This window comes from Macaca thibetana, chromosome 1 (genome assembly GCF_024542745.1).
Source record: "Macaca thibetana thibetana isolate TM-01 chromosome 1, ASM2454274v1, whole genome shotgun sequence".
NCBI lineage: Eukaryota > Metazoa > Chordata > Mammalia > Primates > Cercopithecidae > Macaca > Macaca thibetana.
The window spans coordinates 99,529,206-99,544,147 of NC_065578.1; the positions used below are offsets into that span (position 1 = coordinate 99,529,206).

Genomic DNA, 14,942 nt, shown 5'->3' on the forward strand with positions numbered 1-14,942 from the left:
CCTGACCTCAGGTGATCCACCCACCTCAGCCTCCCACCCAAAGTGCTGGGATTTCAGGCATGAGCCATCGTGCCCAGTCTTTTCTCTCGGGGAGGGGGGGGGAAAAGCACGGCTGGGAACAGTGGCTCACACCTGTAATCCCAGCACTTTGAGAAGCTGAAATGGGAGGATTGCCTAAGCCCAGGAGGTCAAGGCTGCCATTAGCCATGATTACACCACTGCACTCCAGCCTAGGCAACAGAGCGAGGCCTTGTCTCAAAAAAGAAACAAATCTGGTAATGGGAACTAGAAAGCTTATATCTCATAACCAGTTTCTTGTAGAATCTAAAGGTGACAAGCCTGCTAACAGGACTTTTTTCTTTTTTACTTTCTTTTCTTTTTCTGATAGAATTCAGTTTATGCTTAAGCCTAAACCCTGAATTCTCTCTTCTCGAAGTCTCCTAAATGTTTTACATTGTGTGTTCTCAAGTTTTTCAGTATATTTGGTATTGCTTTAGTTAGCACTGAAAGATTTCAATATCTAGTCAAGACTTATAAAGAAGTGTCCTCTTGAAACTCGGCCTCTTTGTTCAGAGCAAGTGTGCCTTTGTTCCACCTCCAGGGTCAACTTAATTTCAGTGCTAATAATTGTAGGACTCCACTTTGTATTGGTACCAGCACCTTAAATCATGGAAACTTCCTAACAATCTGGAAATATTTTTGTTTCAGGAAATTCACTAAGATCATTCACATCTTGTTTTAAATCTTACCACATTCAGGTTAGGAGAAATTCCACTTCTGATTGTGTTGCTGTTAGAATGTGCAGGCGGAGTAGTAGAAGGTCCCAATACATCTTGCTTTCTCACTAGCTGATTTTCATTTAGTTCTTTATTTAACCACGTGATTACTTGAATAAAAGAATAAGAGGCAAGGTAAAGAATTTTCACTGTTTTTATTTTTCTAATCATCTTAAACATTTAAAAATTATACTAAGATTTTTTAATTATAAGTTTTTATAACTACCTGACATCACAGGAGAGCAATATAGGTTCACCTACATTTTTGTCATTAAAGTTTCTTATTTTAGAAGCTGCCACATAGGACTATTATATTACTCTCCAAAGCACATATTTCTACTAGTCAAGCAATTCTTTGAAAGATTTCACTTCTAGAATATCTTACAGTTTACTTAAAATTCACAATCTTATGTATGATACCCCATAATATAAACTGAGAAAATGTTAGTTAAAATCTTAATTTTATGTTTTGGTTTCAAATAATTCATATTGTTATCATTAGGTAAACATAGCAATTTTAAAAAGGAGTAATGAAGAATTTAAACAATAAATTACAGTCAACATTTTAAACAGTTTTAATTGTGGATTACTGACATATGGGATATGGTTTTCTTTATAAAGATGATTAACTCTTTTACTGGGCAGATGATATAAATTTATAGAAAAGGCATTAAGACACATATTTAAAGCAGAAATTACTTATATATTGGACAATGTCTAAATTTATAATACCTACATTTTTATGAATTCAAATAAAATTTTCAGGTTAAGAATAAAACTATAGCCAAGCACGATGGCTAACACCTGTAAACCTAAACATAGCAATCTGGGAGGCCGAGGCGGGTGGATCACTTGAGCTCAGGAGTTTGAGACCAGCCTGGGCAACATGATAAAACCTTGTCTCTACAAAAAAACCCCACAAAATTAGCTGAGTGTGGTGCTGCACACCTTAGCCCCAGCTACTTGGGGGGCTGAGGTGGGAGGATAACTTGAACCAAAGTAGTGGAGGCTGCAGTGAGCTGAGATCGTGCCACTGCACTCCAGCCTGGGTGACAGAGTGAGACTGTGTCTCAAAAAAATAAAAGAATAAAACTACAAACCTAATTTACATTAACATGTAACATACTTACACTTTTCATTATTTTTTAGAAGTTGTTTGCTTTCTTCAAGTTTTTTAACTGTAGCTTCTAATTGTTCCTGTAATTTGCATACCTGAAATATATCAATCATCACAATAAGTCAAGCAAAACAAAGGTTAAATAAAAACTGAAGAATGTATTATTAACTAAATAAATGGTTACCACTAATATTATTAAATAAGCATAAAGGAATTAGCTCAATTATGTAATAAAATATTTACGTGTGTATACAAACACAGACAAATATGAGCAATCAAGGTATCTGAATCATGATAACTTTCCAAACTGAAAGTTATTAACATCTACTGAATCTAGTCATGTTCTTTTGTTGAAAAAAAAGGCCACAGCCATTTGTTAATGTAACAAAGCATAAATTTTAAAAATAAATGAGGAAAAAATATAGTTACAACACAAAAATTTAAAATATTAACTACCTCTTGCTCTTTAATTCGAAGAGACTGTTCAACATCTTGTAATTCCTTTTGTTCCTTTTGTAATTTTTCCTCCTTCTCAGCCAGGAGTTTTTCTTGCTGAATAGTAACTGTATTCTTCAATTTCAACTTACCCATTAAAGTTTTCAGATCCCCCTGTAACTTCTTGATAATTTCATTTGCCTATAAAAGAACTTCATATGTATATTTCTATGTAATCCAATGAAACATTATTCTATAAAATCTTTAAAACTAACCTTTAGAAGTTCTGCAGATAATGATTTTATTGTAGCTTCAAGCTTTCCTAGTTGTACTTGATTTTTCTCACCATTTTCTTCTAAAACCACCTGATATATTTTTTAAAAACATGAATAATTAGGGCATTTGTGTTTACTTATAAATGTGATCATAAATTTCTGAGAAAAATTTAAAAGTAGACCTTTTGTTCCTGGATTGTATCAAATGCTTCTTTTGTTCTTAAAACAAGCTGGTCCTTATCCTTGATTTCCTGTTCTAAAACTGCCACTTTCGTTTGTAGCTGATTAATATGCTTTTCTTTCTCGTGGCATTCAGCATCTAGTGTAGAATTCTCTCTTCGCAAAGAGAGGACTTCTTGCTTAGTCCGCTGCAGCTCCTAGAATGGAAAAAGAAAGAAATTATGCATTATGAAAAAGGGAAGTTGCCTTATCGGGTTATTTATAATTAAGATGTCTAACATATTAAAAAAAAGTCTTTAATAATTTTAAAGTTTTAGTACAGATTTTTTTTAAAAACATGAATGTCTTTCTAATGGTATAGTAGCACATATCTGGAATATAATTGTAAAATATTCTACTATCTGATTCAATCAGATCAAGGGAAAATAAAATAATTCTAATTTATGAATAAATTACAGTAACTTTAAAACTTTTAACAATAATTTTCTGATGTCTCCACAACTGATTCCGAGGGTAACCAAGGGTGAGAGCCACAATCCAGAATTAACATTTTTCTTTGTTGCTTACATGCACAGATTGTTTTTTAAAGGCTGATACTCTCCAGTTTATAATCTACCTTCTTCACGTATTACAAATATCTTTCCATGTCAATAAATGTTAACATTTCCACATCTCTCTGTTCACTCTTTCAAGCAAAATAAACTACAATTGTTCATTAAAAATAGATTTTTAAAAAATCTACAACAGATCTCTTCCCAATCAGCTAATATTAACCCAAAGGCTGCTGGTATATGAAGTCCAGGATATAGTATTCCTAGATAGTTTTAGTTCTCAACAAAAGTTTCCAAAAATAATTATATGGTATTGTGACTATAGTGGTTTTAGGAGCACAAACTTTAGTTTCAAACAAAATTCAAATCCTGGCTCTTCTACTGTGTGATCTTGGTAATTACTGAAACTCCCTAAATTAAATCTCAGTTCCCTCATTTGTAAAACAGAAATAACAAATACTTAATAAATTATTTCATTTAACCTTCATAAAAATTCTTATGTAAAATGCCTAGCATTTTGGTTGGCACACAGTAAAACTCAATAAATGGTAGTAATTGTTATTTTTAGGGCACTACTGCCTAAAAAGTCTAACTTAAAACAGATAACTGAATACTCAGCGGTTAAAAAAGATCCAAGAACTAACAATTTGCAAGTCTTATTAAAATCCTGGAGGAAATATTTTTATTAGATCATATAAAAATCAACATAATGAGGTTCTGTTTATATAATGACCAGTTCCAGGGCTGAGAATGATGAAATCAGAGCATTACACTGAAGCATTTAGACTACCAACGTACCATGAAGTTTCCAGTGCTTTACAACCAGTGTGAAGAGTGTATGCAGGAAAAACTGAAGACATCTATTGTTGGGGCAAAACAATATGAGGATCTGAACACAAAATTGGTAAAGCTTTAGAGCTTCTAAGCATGAGACTGGTAAAATAGAGTTTGAAGTCCTGTGAGCTAGAATTAACACTGGTAACTTTGGTATTTACATATAGACAAAAAAAACTACATATATTTTCTAATAATTCATATGACAATAACATATAATGCTACAAAGAAGCCTGTAATCAATGCCAAAGCAACAACAAATGTGGCACTATGGCAAGATTTAAAAAATTTCTGTGGGGCTTAATACCTAGGTGATGAGTTGATAGGTGCAGCAAACCACCATGGCACATGTTTACCTATGCAACTAACCTGCATATTCTGTACATGTATCCCGGACCTTAAATAAAATAAATAAAATAAAAAATGAAAATTTCTCTGTTGCCTGAAAGAACAAGGTAGTACTAAAGACAGGCAAATAATAGATGAGTTCTAATCCTTGTTCTTCCACTCATTGGCTATGCGACCTTAGGCAACTTATTTAACCTTTCTGTACCTTAGTTTCATCATGTGTAAAATGGGGCTAATAATAGTTCCTACCTTAAAGAATTGTTATAACAATAAAATGAGTTAATATATGTAAAGTACTTCAAACAGTACCTAACACAGAGAATGCTCAGTAAGGATTAACTATTATCTTTACCATTACCATTATTACTAGACACTGAATTTCATATAATTGTTTATGTTAAGTAGGCTGAGGAAAAAAAAAAACCCAGCCCTGTCAACTCAGTACCCTATGAAATATAGGTGCTGTTACTATTAAAAATACATTAATAAATCTGACAGCTGTGCCAGTAATCTGCTTTTAAGACCCTAACTAAAAATATTCAAGTTTACCTCAGTTCTGTTATGAATTAGGCTTTTTATCAAATTTCAAATTCTCAATTTTCTTCGCATTGTCTGAATGGATTACCCTAACACCACAAGAGAACTCTACAGAGCATCCAGAGGAACACCACCCACACAAGTAACCACATTAAAATAACCAAATCGAAACGTTCTTTTAAACTGGGGGAGAAAAAAACCAACATTCAATACCTCTTCAACACCAGAAAGTTTTGCTTTAAGTTCTCTAATAGTGGAGTCTCCTTTATATTTTCTTTCAGTTAAGTCTTTATTAGCTGCTTCTAACTCAGACAGTCTGTTTTGTAGCTGGTGGATATTTTGTTGATGGAGGATTTCTAAATCTTTTTTCTGTTGTTCATGTTGCCGTTGATATTGAACCTGTGCCTATTATATAATAAAAATACAGTACCAAAATTCAAAGAAAAAAATCAGAAATACAAATACAGAAAGATTTGAACAAAAAAAAATTGTAATTTATTTTTTATTTTTGTAAAATGAGCAAGGTTGGTTCATTAGTCCAATTCATCTTTACCAACAATAAAATTTGAATATGGTTATAACAGTGCAATATCTACTGCCTGTCTGAATCCTATCACAAACCTATCTTAGTACCATTTTTGTTAACGAACACTATCAAATCCTAAGTATCTTTGGAAAATAAAGCATCTTTTTGTGGTTATCAAAGCTATACATGCTCTTAAGGGCAAAAAGGAAACACAACCCATAATCACATCCAGAAATCACTCCTAATATTTAGGAGTACTCTCTTCCAATCATTTATATACTTATATTGACATCCACATAAACACACAATACACATATTAAATTTAATGAATATCAAGCTATTTATACAATTTAATCACACATTATTCCCTTAGCATTTGCACCTTCTCACATCATTAAAAAATTCTTTGTAAAGTCTTTAATAGCTACACAACATTCCATCCATGGCTACTCCATAATTCATTTAACTTCTGCCCTATTATGGACATTTAGTTTCCAATTTTTCACAATTATAAATAAAATGATTGATTTTTTTGTACAGACATACATCTAAAATTCAGATTTCTTTATGATCAATTATAGAATAAAGAATATGAACAAATACAAAGCTTGATATAAGTTCCAAAACTATCCCAGAGAAGTTATACCCATTCAAAATTCTTAGCACTAGTATAGGGGAGTCTCTCTCTCATAAAATACCTTAGGAATTTTTACATTACTACTTCAGGAATTTCCTCATTTTTAGAAAGCTGAAAAAGAGAGGAGAAGGAGCAAAGAGAGATAAAATAGGAAGAAGTCCATATAAAATTGAAAATGCAATCTTGGAAGAAAACATTGAAGAAGCAATCAAGAAGAAAAATCAGAGCAAACTGGTAAAGATGCTAACTGTAACTGTCTAAGAAAGTAATCAGAGACACTAAAGACAATAGAGGCCAAAAGCAATGAACATAAAGAACAGGTTTTTACTCCAGTGAACATCAGAACCTTGGAGATTTTTGTTTAAAAAAAAAAATGTGAGAACTAGGATTATAAAGTTTACATTTTCTACTTTGTTCACTTCTGAATCATTTCAATATTTTTAGAAAGAAAATACATTAAAAAATTTCCATTCTGGAGGAAAAAAAATAATCATTGGAGGAACAGTTTCAGACTAATAAAGTCCAACAGAAAAGGAGAATTTGTAGAGGTGAAAGCAATATTTTTCAAATGAATATTCTATAGAGGCTTACATCAGAAAAGCACACAGTAGTTTTGGAAGAATATTACATAAGAAAAATGTTTTGGGAATGGAATTATAATGATATGAATGGGAAAACAAAAATTAATAAAAAATTCTATGAAGTGAAGAAATATAGAAGTCAGAATTAAGAAAATAATATGAGAAATAGAAGGATGATGGGTGATTCTATATGTTGCTAGAACTTTCCTCACAGGAAAAACGCTTCTACAAAGAAATTAGTGTAGAAACAAGATTACTCGGTATATTTTTTTAAATGGAGGTATAAAGAAAACATGAGAAATAAGTGTAAACATAAAGAAAAATTAAAAATGCAGGAATCAAATTTGCCTTTTTAAAATGCCGTAAAGATAACACAGATTTAATGTCCACTTGAATAGGTAAGTGACAAATATAGATAATACATTATTCCCTATAACATTTGTAGAAACCATCAGTAATAACAGAAGGCAGTTTACCTGCCTCGACAGATTTCTATATAGTCACAAAATTGGCCTAATTTGAGTAACAGCACCCTATGGCAGTGGTTATCAAAGTATGGTCCTCTGAACAGAATAATCAGTATCAGCTAAGAACCTATCAGGAAATCGAGTTCATGGACTCCACCCCTGACTAACCATATCAAAGACTCTGGAGATGAAGCCCAGCAATCTGCATTCTAATGCACCCTTCAAATGATTCTCATGCACACTAAAGTTTTACATTATCTATTAGCAGGAAGAGAAGTGTTGACCTGGTTATAAAGTCCCAAAGGACTGCCTGACAATCCTATTAGAAAGTGCAATATAGAAATACAAACAAATCCTTCAGTCACTCTGGAGTTTTAAACAAATGCCCTCATGAAGAAACTTTTAGATCTAACTTATTTCCATGGACAATAGACAAGGAGTACTCCAAAATGAGGGAGGGATAGAGTGGAGTAGAGGTTGAAAAACTACTTATTGGGCACTATGTTCAGTATTTGGATGATGAGTTCAATAGAAGCCCAAACTCTAGCATTATGCAATATACCCAGAAACAAACTTGCACATGTACCCCTGAATCTAACAACAACATCAAGAAGAACAAGAGGAACACAACTTGCTTGAAAATCAAGCCAAAAAAAAAAAAAAAAGGTAGTAAACAGAAATTAGTGAAATGGGGGAGGGGGGAAACAGTGCAGAATTAATTAATGAAATGAACAACTGGTTCTTCGAAAACACTAAACAATAGAAAAACCATGTGGTCGCATTAAACAAAACAAATTAAGAACATAAGAGAAATAGTATGGAGATTTTAAAAATCACAAGACAATATGCACGATATTATACTAATATATTTAAACACACAGATAGTAGCCACGTACAATGGCACACACCAGTAGTCCCTGCTACTCTAGAGGAGCTGAGGCAGGAGGATTGCCTAAACCTAGGAGTCTGAGTCCAGCCTGGGCAACATAGCAATACCTCATCTTCAAAAAAAATAATAATAATAAATTTTAAAAATAAAAACACATAGATGAAACACATGGCTTTTAAAGAAAATATAAATTAGCAAAACTCAAGAAAAAAGAGAAAATTTAAACAGACCAATAATCATGGAGAAAACTGGAAAAGAAAAAGATAAATGCTTCAACTAGGTGCGTGATCCAAATGGTGTTAAATGGCTAATTGTATCAGGCCCTCAAGGTACAGATTAATTCCCTGTTACTTCACTGTTTCAAAGAATAAAGAAAATTGAAAAATGTTCTTATTCATTTCATGAGGCTAGCATAATTCTAATACCATAGTCTATAACCCACAATTGCAATAAGCAAACTATGATGTGCAGGAAAAAGATAATCTCAGACCAAGGTCACTTATGAATATAAATACAAACATCCTGGGCCAGGCGTGGTGGTTCACGCCACTAATCCCAGCACTTCAGGAGGCCAAGGCGGATGGATCATTTGAGGCCAGGAGATAGAGACCAGCCTGACCAACATAGTGAGACTCCATCTCTTAAAAAAAAAAAAAAAAATAGCTAGGCCTAGTGGCCTGTACCACTACTCCAAAGACTGAGGTGGGAGGATCGCTTGAGCCCCGAAGGTTCAGGATGCAGTGAGCTGTGACCACACCTCACTGCACTCCAGCCTGGGCAACAGAGCAAGACTCTGTCTCTAAAAACAAATAAATAAAAATACAAAAATCCCAAGTTAAATAATAGCAAATTGATACAATAGTTCATTAAAAATCACTATGACTATGTAAGTATTATTCTAAGAATGCAAAGATGATTCCACCTTTGGAAACCTATTGTTATAATTTATTACACTATTAAAGGGGAAAAATGACACAATTATTTGGTTAGATCCCAAAACTCATTTTATCTGACTTAGCGCTCTTTGAATTAAAATTCTTAGGTAGCAAGTAAGAAAAGAAAACCCTCTCTCTCAAATGCAAAGCAAACATCATATTTAATGGTGAGATATTTTAGTTATTTACCAAAAAAGACTGGAACAAGATGAAAATTTCACTATTAATTCAGTACTTTTCTGTATAAGAAAAAAAAAGGACACTAATCATAGGAAGAGAAAAATTACTATTTTTTATAGTTTATATATCTACCTGGAAAACATAAGATAATCAATTTCAAAACTCTTAGTATGTAAATTCAGTAAGGTGGTTGGATATGACATTAATATACACTACTGATAAACAATTACAAATTTAACCACAGTGGTATTGGTAGGGAGTGGATGGTCTCATTTATGCAGTAAAAATCTGTAAAGTCCCTAGACAAAAACATTGTTTAACAAGGCTGCAAAAGAAAAAGAGAAAAAGGGAGAGAGATAAAGAGTAAAAAAGTCTGTTTTCAACAAATAAGACCTTAATAAATGAAGAGCTATATCTCTCCACTGAACGAGAAAATGAGATTAGTTCTTAACAACAGTCCAAAGACAAGCCCAAGTACATAAAGAAATTTAGTATGTGATAAAGGTAGTACCGGGCACAGTGGCTCATGCCAGTAATCTCAGCACTTTGGGAAGCCGAGGGAGGAGGATCACTTGAGGCCAGGAGTTCAAGACCAGCCTGGGCAACATAGCGAAACCCCATCTCTACAAAAAAAATTTTTAAATCAGCCAGTGTGGTGACACATGCCTGTAGTCCCAGCTACTCGGGAGGCTGAGGCAGGAGAATGGCGTGAACCCAGGAGGTGGAGCTTGCAGTGAGCCAAGATCGCACCACTGCGCTCCAGCCTTGGAGAGCGCATGGGACTCCATCTCAAAAAAAATAAATAAATAAAAATAAAAAATAAAAATGCTTATCTTCACAAAAAATATAAGAAATATAAACTAAAACTAGTACTACCTTAAGATCAGGTGGCAAATATTAAGAATTAAGAAGGCAGCAGGGCACAGTGGCTCATGCCTATAATCCCAGCACTTTGGAAGGCCGAGGTGGGTAGATCATCTAAGGTTGGGAGTTCAAGACCAGCCTGACAAACATGGAGAAACCCCATCTCTACTAAAAATACAAAATTAGCTGGGCATGGTGGCACATGCCTGTAATCCCAGCTACTTGGGAGGCTGAGGCAGGAGAATCACTTGAACCCGGGAGGCGGAGGTTGCAGTGAGTCGAGACTGTGCCATTGCACTCCAGCCTGGGCAACAAAAGCAAAACTCCGTCTCAAAAAAAAAAAAAAAAAAAAGAAAGAAAGAATTAAGAAGGTTCAAAACAATGTCAAGAATATGGGGAAATAAGTATCCTTATACACTACCTTATCTTTGGGATTTCATTTGGTTTAACCTTTTTGGGTGGCAAATTTGCAGTGTCCATCAATATTTTATATAGGTATGTTGCAGTTTCACTTCTAGAAACTAAGAGTGCTTGTTGCAGTATTGCTTAAAATAACCAAAATTTTGAAGCATTTAAAAATGACCACCATTCGGGTAAGTAGTTAAATAATTTAAGTTAACCCAAAATGAATACTCTGCAGTCACTAAAAAGGAATATCTTAACTGATATAGAATGGTATCATATTAAGTGAAGAAAAAGTTACAATCAATATATCCAACAAGACCCCATTAGTATAGAACAAAACCAAAAACCCATAAATGGGCACATATATAAACAACATAATTTACAGTTATATGTTTATAAGCAAATATTTATAAATTGCATATTATTTACATATACATAGAGAAAAGTCTAAAAAAATAAATCAAAATGTTTATAGATTATCTCTGGGTACTAAGACTTTGAAAGATATAACTTTTATTTTCATTTTATATACTTCTGCAATGTTTGGAAAATTTAAAGCAAGCATTTATTACTCTCAAAATTAACAAAATGACCAACAGCAATAAAAGATATTTTTTCAGTTTCCTTTAATGTTCTTACCTGCAAGGCTTTTTCCTTTTCATTTGTCAGTTCCTGAGAATGCTTGTTTGTCAAGGCTGCTGTATGTGATGCCCATTCATTCCGTAACTTATCTAATTCTTGGTTTTTTTCTGCTAATGTCTACATTAGAGTTTAACACAAAACATTAAGATAGTCTCCTTAATATGTAATACTTCTGATTAGAATATACCAATATTTACAAGGATATTAAAGAAAACAAAATTATAGCTTTTCAGGACATGTTCAAAGCCTTTTCCTACACAAAATTTTTTAATTTTAGGAAATCAACATCAGAATAAAAACAATCTTAGACCCAAAACAGCCCACAGGTCAAGATAAACTATCTTTTAATTAAAGCTTTTAATTAAATCTGGCTCTTTACCACCCAATAAAGAGGGGTAGGGGGAAGCAAGTTGATTACAAGGAACAGTTCACTTACTTTATATATAAAACCCAGTAACATGGCCCTGTGGGCCACATTGTGCAGGGGTATTTTCTGCATGAGGCCATGCAGATTATCAGATACCGATATGGTTAGGATGTCTTTCCCCTCCAAGTCTCATGTTCAAACGTAATCCCCAACAGTAGAGGCAGGGCCTGTGGAAGGTGATTGGATCATAGGAACAGTCCCTCATGAATGGTTCAGTACCATTCCCTTGGTGGTAAGTGAGTTGTCACCCCGTTAGTTCATACGAGATCTGGTTGTTCAAAAGCATGTGGTACTTCCTTCCTCCCACTCTCACCATGTGACACACCTGCTCCTCTTTGCCTTCAGCCATGACTGTAAATTTCCTCAGGCCCCCATTAGAAGCCAAGCAGATGTTGGCGCCATGCTTGTACAGCCTACAGAACTATGAGCCAATTCAATTTATTTTCTTTATAAATTACCCAGCTTCAGATAGTAAAGCTGGGTTTGCTTTTTCAAACCAAAGCAAGAACAAGCTAAAACAGATACTCTTGGCCTTCAATTTCATGGACTAGGGCAGAAATATTGTAGCTATGACTAAAATGATGCTAACCCTGTCAGAGGAATTAATTCTATACACAGCAAAGAAAGGGAAAGGTTTAGAGCATAGGAACTGAAAAGTCATTTAGGCCAGAGGAATGAGGCGATAAGTGGGGGAGCGGAGAACCAATATGTTACAGAAATATACACATCTTATTTAATGAAGACTCGAGGGAACATATCGGGGATACAGAAATGTTTGTGTGAAGTCAAGTATGTACAAGAGAAAGTATCAGATTAAGATAATTAAGTGGTAGCTGAAGTGTGGCAAAGAGGAGAGGAAATTCAATGGAAGCATGATTTGAAAGAAAATACATAAAAGCTTGGAACTGAGTCAAGGAAGCAATTCAGCGCCAATATCTGGATGACTTACAAAGACAAAGTGAAATTCTAATTACCTTTTGTGTAAAGTCCAGTTGCCTAGTAGCATCATCTAGTGATTGCATCAATGATAATTTTTCTTCCTATTCATAAAAATAACAAAATTACACAGTTTACAATGTAATCATCTACAGCCATGCTACTCAAAGTATAGCATCAGCATCATCCTGGAAGCCTGTTAGAAATGCAGATTCTTAGGCTCCATCTCAGACCTAAATCATTTTAACAAGATCCCCAGATAATTTAAAGTTTGAGATGCACTGATCTATAGCATTTGACTAGAAAGATTCTAAAAACTCAAGCAGCATCCCTATATTGTTTCCTTGTGCCATATAGCACTTTGTAATTGTCAAGACATTTCCACATATCTTATCTCATTTAAGATTGGCTACATAGGGTAGCTATTTCCATACACATCTACCGGCTGATGAAACCATGACAGAAGAGTTTAAGTGACCTGTCCAAAATCATACATGATTGGTAAAAACCCTGGGACCTAAGCTTCTCAATTCCTGGTCCAGATCCATCCCCACTATACCCTGACTAAATAAAAAACAGTAAAATAAATTCATTATATATCATAAAACTTTATTCAGAAAGCAAAAATTTATGGCACCGTATCTCTTCAACAATTTATCAAAGACCATTGATACTTATTTTGTTAAAACAATAACTTAAATTTAAATCTTACCTTGCTACATTTCAAACAGCCTGCTAGAAATTTCTTTATCTCCACATCATTTCCAGGTAAAACTTTTAGTGAGAGGTGAGTAAGATGCTTAAAAGGATTTGTCTCTACCACATTTAAAAATGCGGGTGAGTTATCCAAAATAGCTGCTGGAGAAACTAACTGTAGCAAAAACCTGTGAAAAGAAAATGTTACATTATAACACACTTAGGAGATAGTAAAAATCTCTCACTGAATCAGAAGCTTCTCTACTTAGAAAGCTCAGGAAAGGGAGCACATTGAAATAATAGGGGCCAAAAAGATAAGATAAATTGGGCAAAAAAAAGATTGACTGAAACATAGTGACTATATAAAAGTCCATGAGTTCATGCGAAACAAATGAGAGAAAGCAAAAACTAAAAACAAAAATTCACTGAGTGCCAGAAAAGTAGACTACCAGCTCTTTACTCTAAAATATTGACAATTTAAATGCAAGAATTAAGCATTTATCCTTTATGAATTTTCTGAGTAATCAAATAGCCCTAATTGCTGAGGAAAAGTTCTTCTTTATAGAATAATTATACTTAATATAGAAAAAATGATAGAAAAGCATCATTTTGTTCTTCCTAATGAAATAACTGATTCAACAACAATCGTCATCTGATAAAGCCAATAAGTAAAAGGTTGATGGTGAACTTTACAATAAAGGAATCAGGCATTAGCACCATACACACATACAATCTTAGTCTTCCCTTTTTCCAAGTTCATTATATAAAAAACAAATATTTGATGCTGCCAAATATTTCGGATAACTTTAGTGCCTCTGTCAAGACATGAAAATTAAGAAATATTTCTGATTTTAATCAAGATGCCTTAAAATCTGAGATTTAATGGAGGCCTAACCCCAGTTCTGAAAATAAACAGGGATATTCATAATAAACGGAAAAGATTTTGCCATCAACTTGTGTTTCAAAGAAGAGTCTGTCTTGAATTAAATTTAATAATGTAGTGTTCTCATGCAACTTACCTTGGAATTTCTTTGGCATGTTCTTGAGTACATTGCTGAAGGAGATCTATAAATTTTTGTGGGAAAGCTAAGAAGTCTACCAGAAGACCTTGCTGGAATTTTAAACTATACAGAAGAAAGGAAAAAAAATTTTTTTTAAATTTAATTACTTTGTTTTGGTTTTTGAGACAGAGTCTCGCTCTGTCACCCAGGCTGGAGTGAAGTGGTGCAATCTTGGCTCACTGCAACCTCTGCCTCCCAGGTTCAAGAATTCTCCTGCCTTAGCCTCCCAAGTAGCTGGGATTACAGGCATGTGCCACCACACCCGGCTAATTTTTGTATTTTTAGTTAAGACAGGGTTTCACTATGTTGGTCAGACTAGTCTCGAACTCCTGACCTCATGATACGCCCTCTTTGGCCACCTAAAGTGCTGGGATTACAGGCGTGAGGCACCGCGCCCAGCCAATTACTATCATTAATTATAATTAGCATCCTGAAGGATTCTTTTTTTTATTTACTAATCTTTGTTATAATCAAGAACTAAGCTAAGGAACTCTGATTTTCACAGAATTTATTCAATAGGAAAAAAATCAATAAATTCAGCAAAAGCTTCAAACTTCACAAGTGTTTTAAGCAGAATTCTAATAACCCACAAAATGTTTATTTTCCAAAACACCCTAAGTAAATATAGTACAAATAGCCCAAT

The 14,942-nt window shown here is 33.9% G+C and overlaps 1 protein-coding gene across 3 annotated transcripts in view; it reads right to left on the reverse strand.

The window, feature by feature from the left end:
- Window positions 1-14,942, reverse strand: part of SASS6 (SAS-6 centriolar assembly protein) — a 48,715-nt gene that overhangs the window by 23,837 nt on the left and 9,936 nt on the right. For 2 of the 3 annotated variants that reach the window (XM_050807467.1, XM_050807447.1), the window contains 10 exons: window positions 14,258-14,362; window positions 13,255-13,426; window positions 12,581-12,646; window positions 11,177-11,296; window positions 5,267-5,458; window positions 2,786-2,980; window positions 2,604-2,693; window positions 2,350-2,529; window positions 1,907-1,988; window positions 750-886 (listed from right to left, as the gene is read on the reverse strand). In XM_050807467.1, the coding sequence (XP_050663424.1) occupies window positions 750-886; window positions 1,907-1,988; window positions 2,350-2,529; window positions 2,604-2,693; window positions 2,786-2,980; window positions 5,267-5,458; window positions 11,177-11,296; window positions 12,581-12,646; window positions 13,255-13,426; window positions 14,258-14,362 (1,339 nt within the window). The remainder of the gene's footprint in view (window positions 1-749; window positions 887-1,906; window positions 1,989-2,349; window positions 2,530-2,603; window positions 2,694-2,785; window positions 2,981-5,266; window positions 5,459-11,176; window positions 11,297-12,580; window positions 12,647-13,254; window positions 13,427-14,257; window positions 14,363-14,942) is intronic. The other variant, XM_050807457.1, reaches the window with a different exon arrangement.